This window comes from Periplaneta americana, chromosome 15 (genome assembly GCF_040183065.1).
Source record: "Periplaneta americana isolate PAMFEO1 chromosome 15, P.americana_PAMFEO1_priV1, whole genome shotgun sequence".
NCBI lineage: Eukaryota > Metazoa > Arthropoda > Insecta > Blattodea > Blattidae > Periplaneta > Periplaneta americana.
The window spans coordinates 30,262,560-30,277,129 of NC_091131.1; the positions used below are offsets into that span (position 1 = coordinate 30,262,560).

A 14,570-nucleotide genomic window follows, 5' to 3' on the forward strand; every position below is an offset into this window, starting at 1 on the left:
GTGCTATTCTTGTTGAGAAATCATTGCCTTGCTATTGACACTCAAATGCTTCCCTCAGCTGAGCTGAAACCATTGGTGAACGAGATGGTAGTTGCATGTCCTTTGTTAAATTATTGCCAGCACACTCTCTCTGTATCTCTCTCTCCCCTCTCCTCTCCCCTCCCTCTCTCATACACACACATTATGAACACATTCATAGAGCTATGCAGAAAATTACTATTTTGATGTGAAAGTGTTTTTTTATAATTATATTATTTAACCACTTAAATTAAATATATTTTCAGTAGTAACACTAAGAGAACTAATGTTATTTATACGTATAATTTCAAGGGAAAAATTGTTCTCGGGCCAGGTATCGAACCCGGGACCTTTCGCTAAACGCACCAAAGCTCTACCAACTGAGCTACCCAGGAACTCTACTAGACACCGACTCAGTTTTTCCCCTTTATATCCACAGACCTCAAAGTGGGCTGACAACTATCAAGCAACCAACACAAATTCTGTGTGACTAGAATTGTGGTTTTCTGTTAATGAACAGTGATGTGTATTATGCGAATATAGCTAGATTTGCACACAAACTCTGTGTCACTAGAATTGTGGTTTTTCGTCTAGCTAGATTTGCATAATACACGTCATTATTCGTTAACAGAAAACCACAATTCTAGTCACACAGAATTTGTGTGCACTCAATGTTGGTTGCTTGATGGTTGTTAGCCCACTTTGAGGTCTGTGGATATAAAGGGGAAAAATTGAGTCGGTATCTGGTTGAGTTCCTGGGTAGCTCAGTTGGTAGAGCATTGGTGAATTTAGCCAAAGGTCCCGGATTCGATACCTGGCTCCGGAACAATTTTTTCCTTGAAATTATTCAAATCAGCTTCACAGGGAGCTATACCTGAAAGTAGATTTGCGTTATTTATACGTGTTTTGAAATAATAGCAAAATAATTACAGTGAAGAGATTCAAACCAACAGATATTCGAACTCCTTATTCTTGGTGCCTATGTGTGGAGTGAGACAGACAAGAGCTTGTGTGCAAGTGTGTTTTTTTCAGTTTCGTCCCTTTTGCAGTCTTGAAGGCAAAGTGTGCGCCCTGTCCATACATTGTACCGTACTGTACTGCAATAAATGTGCCTTCTTGCATCACTGTTCAGCCAACTCACCAGAGTGTGCGTGTGTGTTTGCGCATATTCTTAGCACTTGTTTTGTATTCCCTTATGTTGTACCTTTTCCAGATCCAGATTGGAATATATCAGCTTACGTATAGATTAGAACTTGTTTCCTGTAGTCCTTTCCGAAATGATACAACGAAAATTATATTTTTCAAAGATAAATTTTTAACCATAATGTAAAAAAATCTGGCGATTGTAAAAAGGGCGATTAAAAAAAGTAGTTGTTTTCATTTTAAACAAAAGTTATTCCTGTTAATGTTGACTAAGAGAAATGCAAAGTTATTCAATGACTTTTTTATTCATTTATTTTGTTTGTTTATGGTTTTTTTTTATTTATTTTGTATCTAATTCATTTCATTTACCCATACTTATTTATTCATTAATTTAACTTTTTTATTTATACTTTACTGTTTATCTGATTGTGTGTTTTATTTATCTTATTTATTTATTTATTTAGTTAATTCATAATTTCAATTAATTAATTATTTAATTCAGTCATTCGACTAATTAATTATTTCAATTCATTCATTTAATTTATTAATTAATTCTTCATTCATTTATTTATTCTGCGATGTCAGATTATTTACGATAAACTATATTTTCCCCGTAAAATCTGTAATTTACTACTACCTTAGCTCGCAACAACACCCTATCTGTAAGTCATTTAAGAATAGAACTCTTTAAACTTTAACGTGACAGAAGTTAAAGCTCACAAAATATTATCATTGCCTCAAAACTGGTCAGATATATTTATAAACATTGTAATACCATTGGAAGGCTCGATTTTATTACAAATTTAATTACCACTATCTCAGAATATTTTAGAATTAATAAATTCTTTCCGTATTTCAGAATAAAATTGTAGGCAGAAATTGCTGAAGTGCATTTTTTTCCCCCCAGTTTCAAAATTATAAATAAAATTGATAACATTTAAAGCGTTGGTAGGTAATCTTACAAGGCTTCAGAAATATGAGTATATTAAGGTCTACATTGCTTATAATGTCATAATACTTTTTACAATTCAAGAGACTGGTGTAGCCTGTATATTTTTCAGTTAAGAGCTCCTATGTATCAAACGTGAATGGAATTTTAAATTTTCGTGCAGGAAAAAAAAAAAAGATGTTTTACCCCCTCCTCCCACCAAAAAAAAAAAAAACAATGAAAAAAAAATGTATAATCTATAATAAAGTCAAAGCACTATTCAAAATTCCTAAGACTGAGTTACAAGAAGTGTAATACTGCACATGGAGCATCTTGCATGAAGAAAGAGAATTTTCCAAGTTTCAGTTATAATATACTGTGCATGTTCAATGCTTACTGAGCTTGCGCAGTATGTTGTAACTGAAACTGGAACTTGGAAAATTCAGGTAGCCTAAATTTTGTTCCTGGGTCTGTTCATGTATTACAAAGAATGAACAGTAAAGATTTAATCCATTTCTTAAAAAATATTGAACAATTATAACCTACAAAATATGGCTTTGCGCATTGCTGTTCGCTTATTTTAGTCATACACATCAGACATTACAAATATCTCTTACATATGTGGTATGTATTATCTGTTTTCTTTAAGTTTTCAATACCTTTTAAACTTCAGAGTAGCCATTGCTTTCTCATATATTCCATAACGCAAATTGTTTAACAGTGATTATAAAACTTGGAATTCTAGTATATGTAGAAGAAAATAAACTGTTAAAATATAAATAAGACACTCATTTTTTCGATTAAATTACCTTTAATAGTAATATGCGTTACAAGAGCGGTATGTTGAAGTTTTCATGTTCGAGGAAAAGTTTGAAAAAGCGAAACATAGTTGAGCTTTTTTAATTTCCGAGAATTGAAAGAAAACATACCGCTCGTGTATCGTACGTTATTTTGTGCGAAGATCGTTTATTACATACCTGAAAGAGGAATTTCTAATTAGTTGCAATGAAATCTCCATCATGGTTTCTGTTCAATGACGGAAAATTTGCAAAACAAAAATATCTATCTTCAACATTGTTGCTTTAAAATGTTTTCTGTGTTTACTATACTCCAACAGGCCGTGATATACATGTCTTTTTTTTCCCCCCAGTCTATGATGAGTCTGGAATCTTGTTGATTTTTTCACGGCTTCCTTAATGTTACTTGCATCACGAATGCAGTAACTTTAGTGGAGTTGTAGAGTTTACTTAATTTTTTGCAAATATTTAAAAACAATAATTAATAGAGCAATTTAGGTGAAATTGCAGTGGTAAGTTTCCAATTTATAATTAATACTATATTGAACGTCTCTAAAAATAATATGTTAAAAGCCTAAAGCAGTAAAATCAATATGTCACTTAAGCGGTAAGAAGAGGGAAATTGTTATGTGTGTTAGGTTGGGAATACTGAATGTGGAATTTCAGACTTTCTGCGGATTGGTTTTGTGCGGAAACCAAGCAAATACGCACGATCTCGCACAAAAGTATAATATGGAGAATCATGTATATTGCTCGTCTAGTTTCAGTTTTTAGATGGTGCAGTGTATTGCTGCATCAGTTGTGATTATTATGTTTTATATACAAAAAAATTGCTTTGATAATATGGTGTTCTGCACCTCTGCGGTATTATTTTACATGCAGTATAATACTTTTTTCACGTAAAAAAAAAACACAGATTGATAGGTAACATGTATGATATATTAATCTTCATTATATATTTTTCTTCTAGATATTTATCAGTTTTAATGATACCATTAGTAAAGAGTGACAGCAGAATGGGTGTATGTGAGTGAAATTCTCAATACAAATTAAGATTTTGTCGCATATTCTTTAAGAAAACCTTTAAAATGTGTACGTTTATGCATGCAATCTTTCATGAAAATCGTATTTTGAATGTCTTATTATTAGACTATGGTACCTATTCTTGTTTTCTTCATACAGACGAACCTAAAGTATCTGTTTTCTGTTGATTTAGTTATATAAGCTTGTACATACCTTAAGAATAAATAATTTATAATCATTTTTTTATAATTTTCTTATTACAGAATCTGTAAAGAGTTGTCTTTGTAGTCTAACTATTCATATTCTTATATTTATATTGTTATTAGATTAATAGTTAATAATTGGCATGTAACTATTTTCATTCTGGATCTTTCTGTATTGTCTCCACAATCTGTACAAGTCCTTCCATGTTAGTCACCCTCCCCGATGTTGGATGCTAGTGTTGTGATTGTTGAGTAAGTGTGATGTGACGAGTCCTACACCATGTTTGATGGCCCCCCGGCCTGCTTGTTGCCCCCCCTAGAGCATCGTGTTTGAGTCGCGAGGCCAGATATTGGAGCTGCAAGTGTTCGACGCAGATGATATTTCCAAGAAAGATGAGAATCTGGGCAGGTGAGAGAAGTAATACGTGATGACGTATTTAATCAGTCTTAGGGTGGCCACCATCATCACCACTACTTTACTGAATGCAGGTTTTCAGAATACTGCATTCTAATTAATATTGCCTACAGTAATAGTAACATATTATTTTCATATTGCTTCTATATTAATGATAGTTGTATGCTTCACTCTTATGGTAATGAAATCAATTACAAATTTAAATACCATATAGCCAAACCATTCATAACCTGAAAGAAAAAAAAATATAGATAGATTTTATTGTTTTAATCTTAATAGATCAGAAAAATAATTCAAAATAAATAATTACTATTATAAAACTATTGATTTTTATTTAAAATTTTTATAACTCAGTTGTTAACACTAGTTACTGATGAAATGAAAAACTGTCATAATTCTAATAAGAAATATTTCGCTAAAAGCAACAAAAGAAAGTGTTATGTGAAACGCCTCCAACTTAAAGAGAAATGAAATTATTTTTCCCTAAGTCTCAATTAGTATGTAAAGATTAATGAAAGTGTGTCTCATAGTAAACGTAAACTCTACAGATTATTACAGGAGGAATGTGAAATACTAAAATGCTTAAGGTTGGGTTAACCTACATCGATTCAACTTAATACGCATATATCTGAAGTTTGTGGCGGCTGGATAGCTCAGTTGGTAGAGCAGCTGGCTACGGACTTAAAGGTCCGGGGTTCGATCTCAGGTGGTGACAAGATTTTTTTCTCGTTGCCGAACTTTCAGAACGGCTCCAAGGTTCACTCAGCCTCCTATAAAATTGAGTACCGGGTCTTTCATGGGGGTGAAAGGCGGTCAGAGCGTGGTGCCAACACATCACCTCATTCTAATGCCAATGTCATGGAAAGCATGGGGCTCTACCTCCATGCCCCTCAAGTGCCTTCATGGCATATTACAGGGATACCTTTACCTTTTATATCCGAAGTTTAACAGTTGGGAAGATAATGAAGGGAGAACTTATAAATGGAGAGAGGCATTAAACATGTATTCCTACGTTGTAGAACAATGTGATAAGATATGTTACTGAAAATGCTGTATCTTATGCTTTTCTAATAAATTTATTTCACATTATACACAAACTTAGTAAGATAATAAAGTAATTATACCAGACAAATTAATGAGGTTACCCTTCTTATGGATTTCATGAGCTGCAGGAGAAGTGTATTCATATTTATAATCTTCATCTTACGATGTTTGGTGACGTATACACGTCCGTTGATTATAAGTTTCTTTCAAGCCATAAGCAGTGCTGACTAGATCAGACGCTATGGACAGTACTCTATAACAGAGTCGCCAGTATGAAAGGATAATTCCAAGCCTTTGGCGTGAGACGAACTCGATAGCTCAGTGGTAGAGCGCCTGACCGGAGAACAGGAAGTCGCAGGTTCGATTCCCGCTCGAGGTTGTAAAATTTTTCTTTCATACCATGGCATGATTGTGACTATAATAGTATTTAAATTCATTCATATTTATGTTTATGTGACAGTTGGCCTTCAAACTAGAGTCCAGGAAGCCTCTGCAATAAGGATAGGGTTGATTTTTCTTTTTTATAAGCACAGAAACAAAATACAGTAAACATACAGAATGCTTATAAGCTTCATTAATACAATCTGTACCGGTATGAGAGTACCAAAGTGTTATATTGCAGTACAGTTACATTATTCTACGGTTTTAGATACATCTGGGTAACAGTAATACAATAGAGTAACAATGGGATGATAAATTGCAATTTACACAAGCTGTTCGAAATATTTCCTTCAGGTGTTATGCTGCTAGCACACCAAGTGTAGTACACAGAATCGCAAGATGTTACAGTATTTCTCTCGTCAATTTCTCCTCAACTGTCAGACCTCGGACATAGATAGATACTGTACATAGAGTTAAATTGATCTAGCTTAATTCAAACTACATTATCCTTAAGTATTTTACATTCCTTCTGGAACACCTTGTGTAGTCATTGAACTGTTAAGTAAAATTAATTATACTCAAAAGAAATAGATTCAAAATGGTTATAATAGGCCTATGTGTCATTTTGACACCTTTTCATTCATAACATGATTTGATAGAAATTAATATGTGAGATGGTCTTATAATTCGGAAGAAGCTACTTTCTGACCCTTAATCTCATAGTTCGCCATAATGAAAGTACCGACACTCGGTTGAGCAATACTTCTTTGTATTTTAAAAGCTGACTACATAATATGTCTCCAGGTTATGCACTGAGACCATGTGAGTGGTATCAACAATATGTATGTTTGTATTTTATGTTCTTCACTGATATAATATATTGAGCACGTTTTAATTTTAAAATTTGTACATATCACAAGCACATGTATTGTTTGTAAATATACATTTCTAGGCTTTTAATGTGAATGAGTGGGGTCTAAGCTACTACAACTTTCCTTTTTCTGTAATTCATGTGTAAATTTTTAGCTTTCCTTCACAGTTCTTAATTTCCAAAGATTTGTTTTTAGTTCCGGTAACAAAAGATATGTCAAAGTTTCAGTGTTTTATTTACATACTGAAATGCATTTGAAATTGCAGACTACTTTAATATCAGCTGTACTATATCTGACAGTTTGATATATTTGTTGCAAAAGAAATGAAATAATACAGACAACTGTGCCAATATAAATTCCATTTGTGAAAATCATAACTATAAAATATTAAATTCAATTAATAGAAAAGTATGTCAGTACGTATAGGTTATGTCTTTCTGTTTCTACTATCTGGGTTAGCTCAGCTGGAAGAGAATCTTGCTTTGGATAGGATTCTAATTAGAAGCAAAGATATAGACAGCGACAAAGGATTTTCAGAACAGATGTATAACTTGGACTTTTTCCATTGCTGATGAAGTATACAAAAACTCCAAACATTTGAAAGATTGGATATAAATACCTTCTTCTTCTGGTAAACAAATGGTAAGAAGAGAATCGTACGGTACTCAAGGTGATCATTAAAAATGACTAAATCTGTGTGCCTAAGCCATTAGCTATTTCTAATGAGTAATGACACCAAAGAACAGGATATCTTTGTCATCCTTTGTGTTTGTCTGAAGACAAAGATAGTTCCAACCTTCACAACTTGATTTTTTTTTTTGTATACTTCGCTACAACTCTTTTGAATAATCCACCATTGCTTTCTTCCTCATTTAAAACAAATGATTTGTTCTTCATCATAACTTCCAGATTAGTTGTGAAGCACAGTCACTGACCTCTAGTATCAAAGTTAGGAAAATATAGGAGTTTTTTTGTGTCAACATCGAGTCTTCATGGCTAGTAGATTGAGCGTCTTTGTCTTTCTCTTTCTCTGTCTTTTCTTTTGAAAAAAATTTAAGGTATTCATAGATGCCACCTAGCTTATGATGACTGTGTGCCCGGATTCGAATCCCAATAATAGCAAGTTCGTATTTGTGGACAAAGCCATGAATACTGAGGGTTTTTCCTTCTATAATTTCGTCTTCACTCTCCATTTCAGTACCGGTATTCGTTATCATAATTTCAATTGTGTTCACCCAAAATTGTATGGTATTCCATATTGAACACACATATCAGTTTCAGAACACACACACTATTTGACATCACATTTCAACACTTTTCAACAATCGAACACACCCACACAACAGGCAGCAAAGTTCGAGATGACGCCGAGATCTAGTAGGCTCTGAGGATGGTGTGAAGAAGCACCGAAACAGCAGTAAGCCGCACATGCTTACACAATTAACACGAGTAAGATCGCCATTTAATCAATTATTTGTATGGCGTTATGTAGTATTGTCACTGGCGTACAAGTTACATCAGTTTGAGGAGGCATAGCACTCTTTCGTGGGATAAAAGGACACTAGTAGGACTTCATCGGACCCTTATGCCGACATGGCTGATAGCAGCAGCGAACTTCTGCCTAGGTAAGCTAGGCAGCTGCCTAAATAATAATAATAATAATAATAATAATAATAATAATAATAATGACAACAGCAAACAATCAGACACCATTATTTACTGACACAGATACGTAGACAAAATACTAATACTATACCAGTACAAACGAAAAACAGATTGAAAACCTATACAAATACATAAATAAAATACATCCAAAACTACACTACACACTAGAAACAGAAAACAACAAATCCATAAATTTCTTAAACATCACAATAACAAAAACAGACAACAAACATATGTTCAAAATATATATTATTTTAATGTACCGAAGTACATATGATATTTCCATGCAGATATCCTGAGTCATCATACAATGAAAGAATAATGGAACGGAGAATAATATATATGATATGCGTAAATCACTTCATGATTTAAGACGGCGCTTATTCCGTCGGATCCCGGCCAACTAGTCACTCATAACGAGTGCACCTCAGCACATGTATGGACTTCGGTCCTACATTCATAGACATCTATGATGTAGTGCAGAGGGCGGCCACTAGAGGGAACCCAAGAGTTGGAACTTAAATTGAGACGATTCTGTCCGACACCAGGGTGGGTATCCAGTGTGGCTAGTGGATAAAGTATCAGCACGTAGAGCTGAAAACCCGGGTTCAAATCCTGGCGCCAGAGGGAATTTTTCTCCGTTCCATTACTCTTTCATCGTATATGTTCAAAATATACAGGAAACCCACAACCACGGTAACATACACACAACACCTGCAATCATCCCACACAACACAAACACACAGCATTCCGACCCATGATACATAGACTCATCAACATTCCTATGAGTCAACAAGAATATAAGGAAGAAATACACACTATCAAATACATAGCACAGGAAAATCGATACAACCCCAACATAATAGACAACATCATAGAAAAAGACTAAAAGCAAATAAGGAAACGCAACACAAATACAAGAACACAATAAATACATCACATTAACATACGAAAATAAAAACACATATAAGACTGCATCATCTTTCAAGAAACTAAAATACAACATTGCTTATAGAATACAGAATATATTACAAAACACTTCAACACACAGACAAGACATAATAGCCTATAAACAAATACAACCTTACAGGTGTATACAAACTATCATGCAATTGTTGCAACGACTTCTACATCGGACAGACTGGAAGATCATTTCAAACGCGTTACAAGGAACATATCACAGCCATAACCAAACTACACAACAATTCAACTTACGTAGAACATATTACTCCAATCACAACTACAGCAACATAGACACTGACATGAAAATACTACACAGCCAGCCAAAAAAACCAGAAACTTGACACTCTAAACAATATTAAATTTACAAACATACAAAAACGCACCCCTAGCACATCCTGAATGCTTAACTCAATTTCAAAACACACACCCTTTTTGACACAATCATGAGCACACCCCACCACAACAGAAAACTAGAAGATAGCGTGGGACCTTCACTGGGCTTCAGACAATGAAGAATATCACTTCGAAACTAGTCAGACAGGTAAATTCCCAGTGGCGGCTCCTGCATATTTCTTAAGAGGAGAAAAGAAGTTAACAGCACGAAATGACACCTTCTTGAATGAAACATGCTACAAATTAGTCTACATGCATACATGTAAGACAGGTAGTGTTGGGGTTGATCTTCCCTTCTGTGTAGCAATAATCTGTTCTTGTAAACTGAGTTTCCTAAATTGTCCAAAATATATTATGTTTTCACTTCCATTCATTGTTGAATAATTGCGCAAATTAACAATTACAAGGAAAATTCACAACCTCGCAGCATTTTTCGAGCACACTACAGCATCACACTTGTTGGAAGAGGCTAGCTACTGACTCGTAACCGGAACCGTTTTACAGAAATGGAAATGGGAAATGATCTGAGGAAAGCGAGAACACCGCACCCACCCACGTGGTCTGTGTTGCCACATGTACATTTTACAAGTTCAGTATCACATGCTTTTGAAGAATGTCAGTTCTTGTAAGTCATGCTATCATTATTGTTCAAAGCTCCCGGTGGCCGATTAATTTGTTATGTTAAAAATGATGTAGTTTGGAGTACCTACTTTCAGTTTCAAATATATTAGTACAAAACTGACAACTTGGCTGTTGCCCTGTCTAGTAAACAATGAATAGAAGTGAATTTCATGGGCCAACTACGTAGAACTACTTCCTCTTTGTTTTACATAAACCCGACTTTAACTTTCAAATATCCACGAAAGTTTCAAACCATGAATAGTAGCCTATATAAAGTGCAATAAATAATATTTTTGATTTATAATTTTAAAAAAAGTTTATATGGTGTCTTTCATAGCTTTACGTTAAAACTGTTTTTGTTGTGTCTCCTCCTAGATGTGTTATAGTCTGGTTGAATGCAGCATCGTTAGATGGCAGCGGTAGCAAGCTTGCTGCACAACCAGTCGGTTTCTATTTCCCGCCCATGCGCTGATTCAGAGGAGGATCTCCTCCCTGTCCATTCATTTACTTGCTTTAAAACTCTGCTTCTTTCTCTGGCCGCTAGCGCGCTGTTGTCTATGTGTGTTAACTGCAGTAGAGGAGGAATGGAGTGCCTTTCCTCCACACAAACAATCTCGCATCTTTCTCACAGTTTTCTACAGCACATGAGCGCGTGTCATTTAAAACTCGATCAACCGAGTTTTTCTTATAGCTGTGAACTTAAAAATTATCGAATCTTCCTCGAATTTCAAGGCACATATTTTATTTGGTATTTACTTTCAAAAGAAGAAAATGTGAGGAGGACATTCCTCCCTTCCCTCCCCCGAGGAACCGCCACTGAAATTCCTCATATTAACACAGGTTAACTGCCTAGGAGCCCTGGGTCTTTGTCAGAGCCTGGCAGATGGTACCAAATAACTCTGTTTCCATATCTACAAAAAAATAATAAAATAAAATAAAGTGGCAATTCAAACTTGAACATCATTCCTAAGTAAAACAGTAATTGACATTAAGGCACACAATTTCCATTTTAGTAAAGGAAGTACTTTGTATATATTTCTTCACAATAGTATCAAAGTTCCGTTTTATGCGTTTTCTTATCTTCTAAAAAAATAATCTAGGCACTTGAAGCCACTTCATATATTAAATTAAATCTTAAGTCTAAACCAAGCAAACCTATAGTAGCTTATCTAACCAATTGTGTAAGAATGCAAATGTGATTCATTAAATTTCCAGCACAGATGAGAGAATAATTCAATTCATTTTCATATTATAATATAATGTGTGTTTCTTAACTATTTTGTGGCTTAAAAATCGCCCAGATTTGGAAAACCAACATGCAATAATTCAGTAAAAAGCTACTTAAGCCTTTTACAGTATTAATTAATTTTGTGCTTCTGACCGGAATATGTTTGCCTGACTTCCTTTCCTACAGAATTTTTAGTAGTCAGTCAGTAGTGGCTTAGTTAAATTTCGAAAAAACATTGGTCAGTAATTGTAGATTTCCATTCAGTGACACATGAATACCTTAACTGAATAAATGTTCTATATATTTTGTAAATAATGTATACGTATGTTTCTTGCCACGTGAATAATGGAGAAAATCTTCAGGAACTTTCAAGTTTTAAAGTTCTAAGCGCTATACTTCAGAATACCACTAAGTACTTATGTACAAGGACTATGCAAATTAAACATAATTAAAACACATGTTTTTTATTGATGGCACAAGGATAGACAAATAAGTACATGAAAAAAAAAATATTTCCTCTGGACCAATAATTCAATAAAGCAATAACGACATATGTAATTACGCGGTATTCTGAAGTCGTTTCGTTATGCTCTTCTTCCTCTTTTCTCACCCTATTCACAAAACTTTTTCATAAATTGGTCGTATTCTATTTAATACCTAGTCCTCATAAATTGTTTAACTTTATCTAGTAACATTAATACAAAATTAAATTTCAAGTTATTATTTGTTCACTCAAAAACAATGTAACCAGTTTTATTATATAAAAGAAGGTTATCAACTCTCATTACTTAAGTACGATTCTAAATTAGTTTTGTTTCTTATTTGTATATTTAAAGCTTTTGACAGTGCTTATTAGTGTCAAAAAAAACTTTAAATTAAACATATTTTCATTTTTCACTTGTTTGCATCCAGAGATTGATAAATATACCGATATATATATACAAACAAAAACTGTCAATGACAAATAATTATTTTCATTCAGGATGGTGGTCACTCTAATAAACGAACACTGAACTTTTGAGGACATGAATTTACTTTTCTTTGATGAATATTGCTTCAGACATATGATTGCAGTATACTGTGTAACTTTTTCAGGACTTCCTCCCTTTATATCAGATTTTCATAAGATTCATAAAACCAGCTTACTGTTCTAGTAAGTATTTTAGCGGGAGCAATATATTTCTTGTTTGTATTAATAGGCCTAATGTTTACTAAAGTGAGGGCAATTTTCAAACCATCATTATCTCGAAATTACATACTTGAAATTTTTTATTTACTTTTTACATTTTATCGAGTGATGAGATTGTTATAGTATTAATACGGTGTTACACATTCCCTCAGTGTACCGTGGTGATACAAGCCTGGTCAAGTACTGCAGTCATATCCTTATCAAACTGAAGTGGAGGCTGATACTTCTGATCACACATCACTTCACAAGCTATTATAAATTAACTCAACATCACTTATAACACAAGTTGTGTATTTTAGATAACCTCACTGCCTGTTTGTCTGACTGCCTGGTTGGTGGTTGTTCTGTTGCTCTTCGTTGTATGGTGGGTGTTCTCTCAACATTTATATTTAACAGAGATTCAGCTGAAGGCTTTACATGTTTACACACTTTACTTCCCGATTATACGAAAGTATATGTATGAAGAGGAGATGCTGTGATACTTCTGTTTACAGTGATTTCTCTCAAACTACTGAGCAAGGATTTTTCATATTCATTATCTAGGAATCATTTATTAAGGGAATGTTTCACATTAAACATAATTTCTTTATATAAAAATATAACACAATGATTATTTACTCAAAATGTTCTGTAGGGGAGTAGTGGGTACAGTGAGACACAAAGTATTAAGACATATGTATGCAAGTGAAATTTCAAGTATTTTTAAAATCAAGTGCAACAGAAATATACATTAAAACATGGAGTACAATCAGTGGCGGCTGATTGACTGAGGCAAGTGAGGCCGGGTCTCAGTCACTTGGCTTAACAGAAATCAAATTTTGTGTTTTTATGTAATGTATTCATTATTTGAATGAAGCATTGCTGTAGAAGCATTTTAAAACTTTGTGATGTATATAGACCTGTTTTGCAGTAAAATTTACTCCTGAGGCCAGAATCACTCGTGCCGAGTCTGGCTTGTGATGTATATAGACCTGTTTTGCAGTAAAATTTGTTCCTGAGGCCAGAATCATTCGTGCCGGGTCTGTCTTCTGAATTTTCTGTATTTTCGCGGGGTTTGAGCTTGCACTTAAAACATTGTAGCCGAGGCACAATTCGTCTGGCCTCGTGGCCTGGTCAGGTTTCACTCCTCACATCCATGGGCTGGCCTCAAGGGTAAAGTGGGGTGGGAATAGCAATGGTGACTTGTCTTCCTAAATAGGTCATAAATAACACAAATTCCAGCTCTTTGGCAGGCAGAGACCCACACTGTTCCCTCCCCTTATGTCTCAGTTTATGACTTAAGCGAGGGTGTTATACTATTGTAATTCGTAGTACAGTAGTGAATCTGGGCCAATGTTGTTATGTATTTCGGGAAAATATAAACAGAAACAAATGCGAGAAATAATGCTGGTGTAGTTAATTCATTGTTAGAGTGTCCTTTTTCGAGAAGAAATAATATTGAAAGAAAGGAAGTTTTAAATAAAGAGAGAGTCTACCGAGATACCTATGACATCGCTGACAATTTTTCTGACAGATAATCTTAAAACGCGAGTTTCTATTGCATCCTGGTATGGGCAACATAAATGGTTAAGTGGTAATGTGGTGTAAAATAAACTTCTCTGTTGGCCTTGTTCGTTGCTGTCAAGGGAAAAAAATAAAAAGAACAGAAAGGAGGGGATTTTCAACACATAATGTGGGTTGCTTCATA

The 14,570-nt window shown here is 34.3% G+C and overlaps 1 protein-coding gene across 4 annotated transcripts in view; it reads left to right on the forward strand.

Annotated features, from left to right (window-relative positions):
- Window positions 1–14,570, forward strand: part of Esyt2 (extended synaptotagmin-like protein 2) — a 122,049-nt gene that overhangs the window by 69,931 nt on the left and 37,548 nt on the right. The window contains exon 9 of one of the 4 annotated variants that reach the window (XM_069846857.1): window positions 4,433–4,521. The exons of the other annotated variants lie outside the window; for them this stretch is intronic. Coding sequence (XP_069702958.1) covers window positions 4,433–4,521 — 89 coding nt within the window. The remainder of the gene's footprint in view (window positions 1–4,432; window positions 4,522–14,570) is intronic. 4 annotated transcript variants of the gene reach the window in all.